This window comes from Cyprinus carpio, chromosome B15 (assembly GCF_018340385.1).
Source record: "Cyprinus carpio isolate SPL01 chromosome B15, ASM1834038v1, whole genome shotgun sequence".
Lineage (NCBI taxonomy): Eukaryota > Metazoa > Chordata > Actinopteri > Cypriniformes > Cyprinidae > Cyprinus > Cyprinus carpio.
In genome coordinates, this window is record NC_056611.1 from 16,761,916 (window position 1) to 16,774,057 (window position 12,142).

Below are 12,142 nucleotides of genomic sequence, written 5' to 3' on the forward strand. Positions count from 1 at the left end.
TATAAAAGTCAGGCTCTTACCCTGGTAAATATGATAACTGAATTGCAGATGCGTCGACAGTTGGTGTATCTGAGTGGAGTCCTTTGTGTTTCTTTCCACTGCTCTTATCTGGGTTTGGCCGAGGTCTTTTGGCCTTTTGCTTTCCCTTCCCAACGGCTGTGGATGCCGCTCCAGCAGGTAACTTTGAGGACTGCTGCTGATGTGGTGGTCGAGAAATGGGAGAAGTTCGTGAGCTCTGAGTGAGGATACCAACAACATGACTTTTGTTCAGATCTTGAGCGATGGGATTAGGGGCAAGAGCCACTTGACCAGCTGAACTGACATTTGGGTCAAGGGTTTTATCTGCCAGGACTCGAGTGACTGGGTGCTGGAGATGAATGCTGCCTTCTTTCTCCATCTGCTGGTTGACAGACATGCTTATGCTTTGGTTTTGGGGAAACACACAGATGCTACTGCCAATGGATGTCTGGGCAGGATTAGCAAGATGAGACATCATGGGGGTTCCTGAATGAAGAACCATCTGTTGTTCTGGAAGGCCCAGGTTGTGAGGGTTGGCTTTGATAAGAAGGTTACTTATAGATCCTGTGATCTCAGTTGAACTTATGAGGCCTGGGGCACTCAGCGATACAGAGCTTGCTCCCAAGAAGTTTCCAGGTGCAGTGGGAGGCACCGACACCACATTCAAAACGGACTGACTGGGGTTGAGCCCTGACACAGTGCATGGGAGCAGGTGAGTCGAGGAATCATGTCCCAACATGCCAGGCTGAGTTGTGGTTGAAATGGGCATGGGCTGTGGAAGGAGAGTAGGTTCCAAGTACATCACCCCTTGCTTCGGCCTTTTTATAATGTTAGGAATCTTTCGATGAGGTGTTGCAGTTGCAGTTATAGCACCTAGTTCCATCAGGCCTGTCTGAGCAGGGATTCCAGCAGCAATTTGTGAAGGTGACAAGTTTATGAGAGTCATATTGGGCCCAACATCAGAAGGAGCAAGTGTGGGTTGGGTCTTTGGACGAGTCTGTTTTTTGCTCTTATTGCTCTGAAGACGAGAAATTAGGCGTTTCTTGCCATGTCCAGAGGGTAGCATAGTTGGAGCTGGGGTGATGGATGAAGGACTAGATACCATTGCAACACCAGAGGCATGATCATGCCTATTTCCTGCCTCTGTCACACCAATCTGGGGATCGTGCGAGGTGACTCCTATGAGAAGGCCTGACGTGGTGCTAGGAATGACTGGCTGGAAACCTGTCTGAGTAGTGCCTGTGAACGCATGGATTTGTGGGTGATGAGAAACAGGCACTAAACCTTTGCCGCCAGCAGAAAAAATGGACTGAGAGGTGGAGATGCTACCACTGAGGCCTGTCAAGACAGGGGCACTAGTGTTCATGACACCTGTTGCACTAACAGATGGTGCAATCTGGATCTTTTGGGTTACACCATTGGAAAGGGTTTGAAATAGATAGAGTGGCTGCAGATGCTGATTTAGGACTATCAGTTTCTCTGGCCCAGGCTTCAATTGAGAGGCGGTAGCCTGAACAGCAGAGCTTGCAATCGGAACAGGACCTGTGCTAACAGTGGCAGCAGGGATGAACTTCTGACTCTGAAGAGGTAAAGTGGGTGAGCTGGGAAGACCTGGTGTGCTGCTATTCCTTGTCAGATCTTGGTTCCCTGTCTCTCCCACAGGTGCTACTCCAGGACTCGTGATATGGTCACCATCAATGCATGCAGGAATGAAGCGTTCTGGAGTCATGTGACCTTCTGGAACCTGGGAATCGGCACATCTGTCTTGTGGGCTTTTGCTGGATACTGTGGGCCCTGATCTTGGTTTCTTCCCACTTTTCTCAGCTCCTGATTCCTCTGTGCCCAGAGCCAACATGGTGCGGTCAGAGGTTTCAGAGATCAGCGAGCCGTGATTTTGATTATTTACAGTTGGACTTCGAGTTGTCAGCACAGAAAGGTCAGAGGGCAGCTCAAGGGGAAGCCCATATGACTCTTCAACAGCAATGGAGGTGTTCACTCCACTCTCAACAGGTTCAGCACTGGCCAGTGGCTGAGTGAAATCTTCAAAAAGCATGTCCTTTCTTTGGTTAACATCCACCCCATAACTCTCATCTAAAGAGAATGGTTCAGCAGAAGGAGCTTCAGTCTGCTGTCCCAGAGCCTGCATTGAAGGAGTATTGAGTACAAATTCCATAATATCAGAGGGTAGGATGTTACCACAGTCATCACTGTTGTTATTATCAGAGTCAGACTTGAGGAGATCTGTGGTGAGTGACAGTTGAGTTTCAAGGGGGTCTTGTCCTTGTGTTTTCACACTCCCTAATGGAAGACAGTTATCCTTTTGATTTTTACGACTGTCGCGACTGTTCCCACTTGGGGTATTTTCAGTCTCCTTCCCTGAGTCAATGCTTATTTTCTCTGTTCTGTTTTCTCTACCTTTTCTTTTTGTTGAACTTTTGTGTGTTGACGAAGTAGTAGCAGTGGTTGTGCTGCTGGTGCTTATACTAACATCACTCTCAGAACCGTCATCCACACCATCCAGCTGGCCAATTTGTTGCAGCTCCAAATTCTTGGTTGCGGTTGACACCTCATCACTGTCATCATCTTGCTCCTTTGCCTGGTCCCTCAAGAACCTGTGGATCTGCGACCCTCTTCCCAAACACTGATCAATACCCGCAATAGGTGGAAGACCAGAGTTTGGGTTTATTATAGTGCGTGTAAAGTTGTAATAATATGTGTCCTTATTTGAACCAATTCCTCCTTCTTCATCCTCTCCACTGTCTGCTGAAGAAGATGTGCTCATATCATCTGCTCCATCAACTTGTCCTTCAGCTGAACGCTTGCTGCTCCCAGTGCGCTTTTTCATGGAGATTTCCCCAGTTCTGTAGAAGGGTATGTCTTCCTCCCCATATGATCGCACACCATAGAATGGGGTTAGCCCAAAGAACATGTTTGATCTAGCACGGGCACTCCGCCTTGGGTATCTGCGCTTTGCTGAACCTGCCGAACCATCACTATCCTCCTCGTGGTGCTTATCGACACTGCCTTCATCCTCTAAATTATGGTCCTCCCCATCATCGGCACATCGGTGGTCCATGAGGTGCTCCTCAGAATCTTCTGGGTGAATGTGGCTGTCTGATTCTGAGCTTTCAGAGCTTGCAGATGGGGAGAAAACCATTGCTCGAGAGGACCTTCTTTGGGGGCCCTGGATGCTAGCGGTGATAGAACTGTATGTGTTTGGGGGCATGTTGACAGCTTTGGTTCCATTAGGATCCATTTTCTGAGACATTAGAGGCAGCTTCTCATTGTGTTTCTTCACCACTGGAGTAACTTCCTTACTTGATTTAGGGTGTACCTGTGGTGGCCTAATACCTCTTTCAGACCCTGCTTTCGGCTGAATAGCCTCAATGGCTGAACTATGCTTTTTCTCTAAGCTAAATTTCTCTTTGGACTTTAACGGCTTCTCCATTTCCTTCGGATCAAATTTATTAACTTCCACTGTGCTAGACCCCGTGTTGCTGCTGAGTGCTGTGGCTTTATTGCTACTGTTGTGAGGAGGTGGACCCTGACCTTGTGTTTTGACATTACTGCTTTTAGAGTTGCTGTTAAGAACTGGATTTTGGTTTTGAGCAGTCTCTTTTCTTTCTTTTGAAGCATCCCTGCTCACATTCATTTTGACTTTGGAGTGTTTTTCTTTGGTGCTAGAGGTTCCATGACTAGCAGTGACAGCAGCACTTGCCTGGAAGCCACGCTTTATGTCCTCCTCTCCCACCTTGGCACCAGATGACCAGACAGGCTTCACTGCTGCTGCTGCAGCTGGAACAGATGCAAAGTCATGAGATTTCCTACTTTTGCTGTAAACCGGTTGTGGAGACCCAGTCTTTTCTGTGTCTTTTGATACAGCCACTGATGTCACATTTACTTCCTTGACTGGATTAGCTTTGTCCTTAGGAAGCTTGGCAAGTGGATGACTGGAAATAAAAGTGGCTCCGGCTGGTAGGTCAGTATCTTTTGTGGCTTGTTTCCCTTTCTCGGTTTTTAAACTGCCACTTCCTCTCTGATGTCCTGTTAATACAGCAGTTCCAAGAGGTGGTGACACCTGACTTATGCTAACTGGTTGCGATGACTTCAAACTCTCACCATCTGCCTGCTTTTTGGTTGCTTCTTTTCTTTCAGTGAAACCAAAACTGAGTCTACGCTGTGCCCCAGCGTTCAATGAATTTGCCTCTCGATTGTGAGATCTCTCTCCAGATGGTGCTCTTCCTTTGTCTGTGTCCCTGGTTAAAGTTTCCTTTGTGGTTAAGAACAGGGATGGGACAGATGAATTGCCTGTCTGAATGGATACTGTGCCTCCCTGTTGAGGAGAGGAAACCTTTTGCCTAGGTTGTTGAGCAGAGATGGAGGAAGTGCTGTGTCGACGAGATCCAATGCTTCGTAGAGTGGAGCTCAGCAGAGGGTCACCCACAGTCACAATTTCATGAGCTGGACTACTAAAACCATCTAATGGGGAAAAAACACATTGAATAATATTAACAAAGCTTTCAAATATAAGCAGTATAAAATATAAAGTATTTAAATGTATATAACTCTTACCTGGAGAAGGAAGTGGTCTGGTTGAGGGAGAACTATGACATGGAGGGTAGCTTGGGTGTCTGTTCCTAAAATAAACCCTTGGTTTTGGTGTGGAGGGCACATTTGATGGTTTTGTGGAATCTGTGGGTCCAATCAACGCAGCATCCACCTCAGCTGAAATGTTTAATAATGGTTAGTTTTTAAAATTCCAATAAAATTTTGGAATGAAAATAACAAATCTAAATCTATTTACCTGAAACAGGTGAAGGACTATGAGCAATTGTGTGGTTTTCTTCTTGAGCTGCTGTGTTGTTATTGATAGTTTCAGTCATAGAGGGGCGGCATACTAAAATTCTACATTTATAGACACAGCGCTTGCGGGCATCTAGAGTGCTCCAGTAGACTCTTGAGCATCTGTGTAAATACATCAAGTGGTTATTCCATTTCACATCTTATGTTTATTGAAATTCAACACTATAACTTCAAAGACTTACTGGTATCCCACAGGAAACAGCTTCCTCTCACAATCAGACAGTTCAGTTAGCATACCAAGACAGTCGATGGTCATAGACCCTGTACCAAAAAAATTCGTATTTCATTATGATGCACTGTAGTTTATTCCTCATGAACCGCAAAAACCTTGCAAAGACATACAGACCTATCATCATGTGGATGTTATCTGGTTCAAGCCCATTAACAAACTTTCTTCTCAGACTTATTCCCTCAAAGTCCACAAGGACCCTCCGAGTAACTTCAAAGCCTGAATCTGGCACCACCTTTAAATAAAGTTAATTATATACAATAAATCCAATAATTCATAACAAACATGTAACCATTAGTGCATTAGTTACTTGCATGTATCATTCCTTACCTCGCCCTTTATGAGATCTCTGTGATGCTGACAGTAAACCTTCTTGTCCTCTAAAAAGGCACACTGCTCCTGACGTGCACACATGAAATGGTAGTTGTTGGTACAGGAGGTCAGACAACAACTCACCGTGGCTCCAGGTTTGTGACAGTTTTCACATTGCTGAGAAAACAAAGCATAATGCAGTCTATTTTTGGATGGGGGAAAGATTTGTTGCCTATACAAACAATTACACAAATGCATATTCTGGCACTGTAATTTAATGAACAAGTACAGCACATGACTTAGATTATGTACCAGCTTTTTGCCTCTCCTGACTGCCATGTGGACATTTTTGAGTGCACCATCAACATCTTCGAACACTTCGGATGACCAAAGTGCACAGTTCACATGGGTCCACTCATTCTGGCCAATATAAAGCAGTCTCCCACAATCCTAGAAAACAAATTTCCATACAATGTCTTAAAAAATGAACATGATTGAAATATAAATCCACATCAGTACATGCTAATGCATTCTTTTTTGTGGGTGATTACTCACATTCATGTTCTCATCTCCATAATTCAGACAAAGCGCACATTGTCTATTGTCACCTACACCAGGAGGAGGGGGAATATCAGGGCTGTCTTCAGGGCTGGTGTCTGAACACAAAAGAAATATTCCTGTGTAACTTACATACACTTTAACTTTCTCTTCTATATCTTTTTCGGTTTAGACAATGTAATTATTTAACTACAACACATAATGTACCAGATTGGTATTTCCTATACATGATTGGATTTAAAGTGCTTTAAATCGACTTTCTCACCATGGATAAGCATGGGTGGAGGAGGTGGTGGTGTGGGGGCAATCAGCGAGTCAGGTTCTCCAGGTGCTTTAGGATGGGGAGCTGGGATGATCTTTTTCATTAGCACAGGTTTCTCAGCCCTGGCTATCTCCTCCCTCTCCTGCCACTGGGCATAGTTGTGATCCAAAGAAGGGGGCAACACAGCATTGGGAAGCAGTCCACTACTGCAAAGATACAAGACTGCCTTGTTACCCATGTCTTTGTTATATAACATTAGTGTTTGATTACAGCATTTATAAGAACCGCATCTTTTTAATCATCTTTTGTAACATTTTGTAAAATGTCTTGTAACTTTTAAGTTTAATACATCCTTCTTGAATTAAATATTAAATTCTTTGAAAATAATAATAAAAAATTAAAAAAAAAAGCTTCCTGATCTCCAAACTTTTTCGAATAGTAGTGTAGGATCATTCAGAAATAAGGTGCCAATGACAAAGTTCATAAGCTGATAGACATAACTCCAAAGGGAAATAATATTAATATTTGTGTTTTTTTTTTTAAAGAGACAGTATTCAATGTCAGGCATGCACACACACAAACTTGCTTCACTGCTGTTAATAATTCATGGTAACAAATGAAGTATATAAACAAGCAAACCAAATGCCAACCACACGAGTTGTCAAAGCACCCATGTGAAATGTGACACTGCCTGTCGACCTCAAACAATGGAACTAGACCATACAGGCTGCATTCCCTATGGAAAGGTGATATTTCTGCTCTAGAGGAGAGCAAAGAATAGACAGACACTCAGTGGTGAGTTTGTTCTTGATGCTCATATACTAGCTTAACTGGCCCCACTATTCACTATCGAAACTAAACATAGCTCCTTAATTTAGTTCTGAAAATTGTTTCAGACAAAAGAATTCAAATACAAACAGCTTAAAGCATTTGATAGACATGGGAAAGACTCACTTAGGAGAGACTTTGCGCATCTCCCAGAATTTGGACTCCTTCACCTTGTACCATGGAAAAGTCCGCTCCATTTGCTGTAACAATAACAGTGACAGAGCAATTATCAGTAATGATGTAGGACTGCAAGACATTCTATTGTCAGAACTGCATGTTCACCAGTTTTTTCTCACCCGAATAAAAAAGGACTTGAGCATGCTGTTGGCCTTTCTGCTCTCTAGCTGACCTCCATCTAAATTGAAGGCTGTCTGGATGATTTTCACAATGTCATCACTGAACTCCAGCTGAAAGAGAGAAGCAGAAAATGACACCTGGCTCTCACAAGCATGTGACCGGCATCTGAACCCTGCTGCATTAGAGACTCAAAATGCGGCAGGTAATCTTTCAAAGAAGAATAGAAGCATAAAAGCTAGCTTTTTTACTTTAAACTGATTCAAAGGAGATTCTCAAAACCTCTTACCACAGATTTATAGCATCCAGAATCCATTTTCTTCTCCACAGACTCCAAATCAGGCGGTGAATCATTTGGTGGAGAGACCTCCGTCAGCACAGGGGGGTCAGGGCCCTCTGGGGAACGGCGTGAGGGAAGACTTTCTTCTGTCTCTGGGTTCAGCTCAGGTGGCTTCATAACCGCCTGAGACAAAGAACATCGATCAATAGGTTACACAGTGAAAATAAAGCTGGTGGGAACTTCTAGGGCTGCAGATGGGAACTCACCTGTCTGTAACGAAGCAGGTGAGTGGATGTGCGGGAGTTGAGCAGGGCAGTGAGAACTTGCCGCATGGACTTCTGAATTTCTTTCTCCAAGACAGTGTGCCACTCAGCAGAATGAGGCTCAGTGCAGTTTGCGCAGGTGTAGGCCACAGTCTCAGGCAGGTTAGACAATAGCTCATACATATCATCTAAAGAAAAAGTAATAAAACAAGCAAAGATTAGGAGTTTAGTATTAAAGTAACAACCACACTGCAGAATGCTTTCTTCAGCTCTTAACTAAAGACTTGCACAACCATACAAAAGTCTATGATCGGTAAGACTTTAAATGTTTTTTAAAGTCTCAACAAGGCTGCATTTATTTGATCAAAACTACAGTAAAAACAGAAATATTATGAAGACTTATTACACTTTCAAATAACTTTTCTATTTTAATATATTTTAACATTTATTTTTATGATGGCAAAGCTGAATTTTCAGCACCCATTACTCCAGTCTTCAGTGTCACATGATCCTTCAGAAATCATGCGAATATTCTGCTTTGAAAAAACACTATTATAAATGTTGAAAACAGTCATGCTGCTTAATACTTTTGTGGAAACATGATTATTATTTTTTTCAGGATTCTCTGAATTTTTTTCCACAGAAATAATTTAACAGATCCCAAACATTTGAACAGTAGTGCACATTTAAGCAAAGTTTCTGCAATTTAAATCAACCAAATATTGGTTGGTTTTGTTATTTTGTGAGCTGGATAGTAAGTTTGATATCATGGTGCCCTGTAAAGTCACATGACAAATAAAAGATATGGAGAAAAACTGATAACTCACCTGTTAAACTTTCACATTTGGCATGGACCCAGTGATCACACTTCCTGCACTTCATCATTTTGCTATCACAGTCATCGTCATCAAAGCACTTATTACAGAATGGGCAGACGTTGCCTGGGAAGGGGGAAAAAAACATTAATTACACAGTTTAGTTATAGTTTAAAGGCATAAAATAAACATCCAGAATGAATTGCACTGACCTTTAGCTAAGAGTTTGGCACAGTCATGACACAAAGAGAAATCATGTGACCACTGAGCATCCCAGGCCTTCCCTGGTTTGGTGGCTCCACAGCTCTTACAGCGCACACACTTGGTGCAAATCTGTGGCAGAAGGAAAAATAATCATGGGAGAATGCAGCAAAAATACCACAGATCTTACAGACATTTAAGACTGAGAGTGTACCCAGACTCTTTTCTTCTTGGTGGGTCTGGTAGGGTGGTTGGGTCCCAGGCACTCAGGGTGATAGCTATTTCGGCACTTGTCACACTCCAGTAGCTGCTAAATGATTTAAAAAAAAAAAAATGTATATATTATTTTGATTCCATCTAGGCATTGAGCATTTGTCATTTCTGAAGCTTTTGGGGGCGTCTAGGGCTTTTAAAAAGAAATAAGCCCAAACTTGGAAGTTGCTTAGTCGGTTATTAAGTGTACCAAAAGGAAACGATAATTCCAGAGAGCTGACAAGTATTTGCCTTTCATAAGGAGGTTTTTTTAACTAGCACATACCAAATGAGGACATTCATTATTTGATCCAAGCTGACTCATGCTTCGAATATTAAACTTTTCCATTCATCTTTAACCATTACATCAGATAACATCCTATTCTTAAGATCTGATGGTCATATGACTTAACATTGTGTGAAATAAACAAGCTTTTTAGGAATAATTACATAAATCTGTCTCATAATATACTGGTTGCCATTAAATCTGAAGGTTTTAAAACTTTCCTCCCTCTGTTCCAACACTCTCAGTTCTGTTATAGTTGGAAGCACTTCACTATTCTTATGATCAGAGACTCTGAAATACTAAATCAATGTGTCTTTAATTCTTTAGAAGAAAACCCTGAATCATGAAAAATACCTGCCATTGAATTACTTGCACTGTAATTCTTCCATTAGTCTAACTTGTTTTTTAAAAAGTTGAATATGAATATGAACTGTCTCTAATCTACTGTGACACAAATGCAATTGAATAGAAAGTCTTACTTTGGTTTTCTGATACTGCCGGCCACAGACGTGGCAAAAGCGGCATCGGCGACAACACCAGTTCTCCCACTGTTCCTCATGGGGGCGTTCTGTCTCCCCCAAGCAGAAGAGGTGGAAGGGTTCACAGCATACCTGGCAGAAAACAAACTGAAGACGACAAGCCATAAGAACACAACCTATCATTTTTGGGTTTCCGGAATTATGAACAAAATATAGCCCACCTCTACATTACCGCTGCTGGCACAGAGAAAGCACACCACCTGCGGGGTGATTGGCACAGAGGTGAGAATGCTGAGTCCACCCATGTCCCATACATTCTCAATGTCATAGTCCTCCTTAAAATCTACTCTGATTCGATGCACTCCATCGCAGGGTGCTTTCTGCTTGGCGGTGCCCTCAGTCGAAGGAGTGCTCTGGGAGTTTAAAGTACTACTGAGTTTAAAGTCAGGTTTGGGCATCTGTTTCCCCTGTAAAAAAAAAAAAAACACTTACATTACATCACTGCATATGGCAGATGCTTTTACAGAGTGACTTGAACCTGGAATTGAACCTGTGACATCACTTGTACTATGAGTCACAGGAATATCAGCATCATAAAGAATATCAACCACTATCCAGAGAAAGAAGACAAACCTGTTTTTATAAAAAGAGAAAAAAAAAATGTTTATGGCATAAAATGTTACAAAAGTGCCTGGACCATCTGCTTACCTTTTCTTTTGGTTTAGGCTTGAGTGGTTGAACACACCGAGTGGTCTGTTTCTTTAGCTTTGCTTCGGATGCTAAAAGATGACATCATCAAAAAAACAAAAACATTAAAGGTACGTTAAATCAGGAGTGTCTAGTCCTAGGCTGGAAAGTGGCTGTCCAGGAGCAGGATTAGACACCCCTTCACAGTAAATCATACATACAGTTCATTTCCACATCTCCTTACCTGTGTCTGTGGTGGAACTGGGCTGACTTTGTTGCTGAGATTTCTTCTTGGGCTCAGTGGGCTGGGACTTTGCAAGACCTTCCTTTTTTGCTGGCAATTGGCTTTGCTGCTGCAAGGACTGCTGAGACTGTGCTGGTGGGGAAGATGGGGCAGTGTGTACAGGGGTGGGTGAAGAACTGGGCTGCTGCTTCCGTTCCTTTCTAAAGGTTGAGCTCAAAGGGGTTTGAGAAAATTTGGGGTCATCAGAAGGACTAGAGAGCGGAGGATCCTTTGGGGAGGAAGCTGGTGAGGATGGTGCGGAAGGTTGTGCCTGCTTTTGTTTGTCCTCTCCCTGCGTAGGCGGTGGAGTTTTACTTTTCTTACGGGGAGGGTCATCTTTTGGAGGAGGAGCTGGCTTGGGGCTTGCTTCAGAACATTGAGATTTGTGATGTGAATCCTTTTTTTCTGACAATTTATTTCTCCTCCTGTCCTTTTTACCTGTAGTTGATGCAAAAAGACAATTAATTGAAACATTAGAGCATCTCTGGCTTATTAAAAGGGTGTTCCCAGAAAACTGACCTTTTGCCTGCTTTTGAAGAAACTTCGACGGCATCCACTGCAAGTTCTGACACTTCCGTACTCTGATGACACAAGCAAAAAGTTTTAGGGGCAATTACACTTTTAAAGTTCTGGAAGCCACAATAAAAAGATTTGACACTTACTTGCAACACTGCTTTTTAATATTGCGTCCCCCAAATTTGGGCTTATCCAGGCAGTTAGTGCAGACCCCACAGTCATTTGGGACTTGGCAGCCTGGACACTGCCCGCAGCGTCGAGAGCGCCGGCCCTTTCTGGGTGGGGCCTCATGGACCATTTTCTGCCTTGTTACTGGCTTAATAGGAGGCGTGGGTGGCTCCGCCTCCTCTGATCCCGCCACTGATGATTTGTCTATTCAAGCACCATTAAAGAAAAGGTTAAAAACAATGACATTTTCTTAAGAAAATAAATAAAACCAGTTCTAAGATGTACTCTCACCATCATTTCCCATGGAAGACAAGATCTTTTCTCTCTCCTCCCATGGCAAGGCACTAAGGGTAGGCATATCATCTGGGAACACAGCACGGTTGCGACCCAGAGCTACAGCTGCACGACGACACACATGCTTAATGCGTGGACCACGGACTGACGTCTCAGAAGAGTCACTCTCTTGACCCTGCACAAAACAAACAAACTGTGCATTTGGGAACAACAACCTGGGAACATCTTTCAAACCAAAGGGGACAGCAAAAGAC

The 12,142-nt window shown here is 43.0% G+C and overlaps 1 protein-coding gene across 2 annotated transcripts in view; it reads right to left on the reverse strand.

Annotated features, from left to right (window-relative positions):
* LOC109103211 (histone-lysine N-methyltransferase 2A-like) overlaps window positions 1-12,142 on the reverse strand; it is a 33,244-nt gene that overhangs the window by 7,318 nt on the left and 13,784 nt on the right. Inside the window, exons 4-26 of one of the 2 annotated variants that reach the window (XM_042739484.1) lie at window positions 11,886-12,063; window positions 11,573-11,798; window positions 11,430-11,491; window positions 10,872-11,348; window positions 10,649-10,719; window positions 10,162-10,407; window positions 9,941-10,087; window positions 9,138-9,230; window positions 8,935-9,055; window positions 8,735-8,848; window positions 7,911-8,095; window positions 7,654-7,827; window positions 7,367-7,477; window positions 7,197-7,270; window positions 6,246-6,448; window positions 5,978-6,078; window positions 5,735-5,872; window positions 5,441-5,599; window positions 5,228-5,345; window positions 5,064-5,142; window positions 4,823-4,983; window positions 4,591-4,743; window positions 21-4,497 (exon numbers count right to left, since the gene is read on the reverse strand). In XM_042739484.1, coding sequence (XP_042595418.1) covers window positions 21-4,497; window positions 4,591-4,743; window positions 4,823-4,983; window positions 5,064-5,142; window positions 5,228-5,345; window positions 5,441-5,599; window positions 5,735-5,872; window positions 5,978-6,078; window positions 6,246-6,448; window positions 7,197-7,270; window positions 7,367-7,477; window positions 7,654-7,827; window positions 7,911-8,095; window positions 8,735-8,848; window positions 8,935-9,055; window positions 9,138-9,230; window positions 9,941-10,087; window positions 10,162-10,407; window positions 10,649-10,719; window positions 10,872-11,348; window positions 11,430-11,491; window positions 11,573-11,798; window positions 11,886-12,063 — 7,868 coding nt within the window. Of the gene's footprint in view, window positions 1-20; window positions 4,498-4,590; window positions 4,744-4,822; window positions 4,984-5,063; window positions 5,143-5,227; window positions 5,346-5,440; window positions 5,600-5,734; window positions 5,873-5,977; window positions 6,079-6,245; window positions 6,449-7,196; window positions 7,271-7,366; window positions 7,478-7,653; window positions 7,828-7,910; window positions 8,096-8,734; window positions 8,849-8,934; window positions 9,056-9,137; window positions 9,234-9,940; window positions 10,088-10,161; window positions 10,408-10,648; window positions 10,720-10,871; window positions 11,349-11,429; window positions 11,492-11,572; window positions 11,799-11,885; window positions 12,064-12,142 lie in introns of both variants that reach the window. The other variant, XM_042739482.1, reaches the window with a different exon arrangement.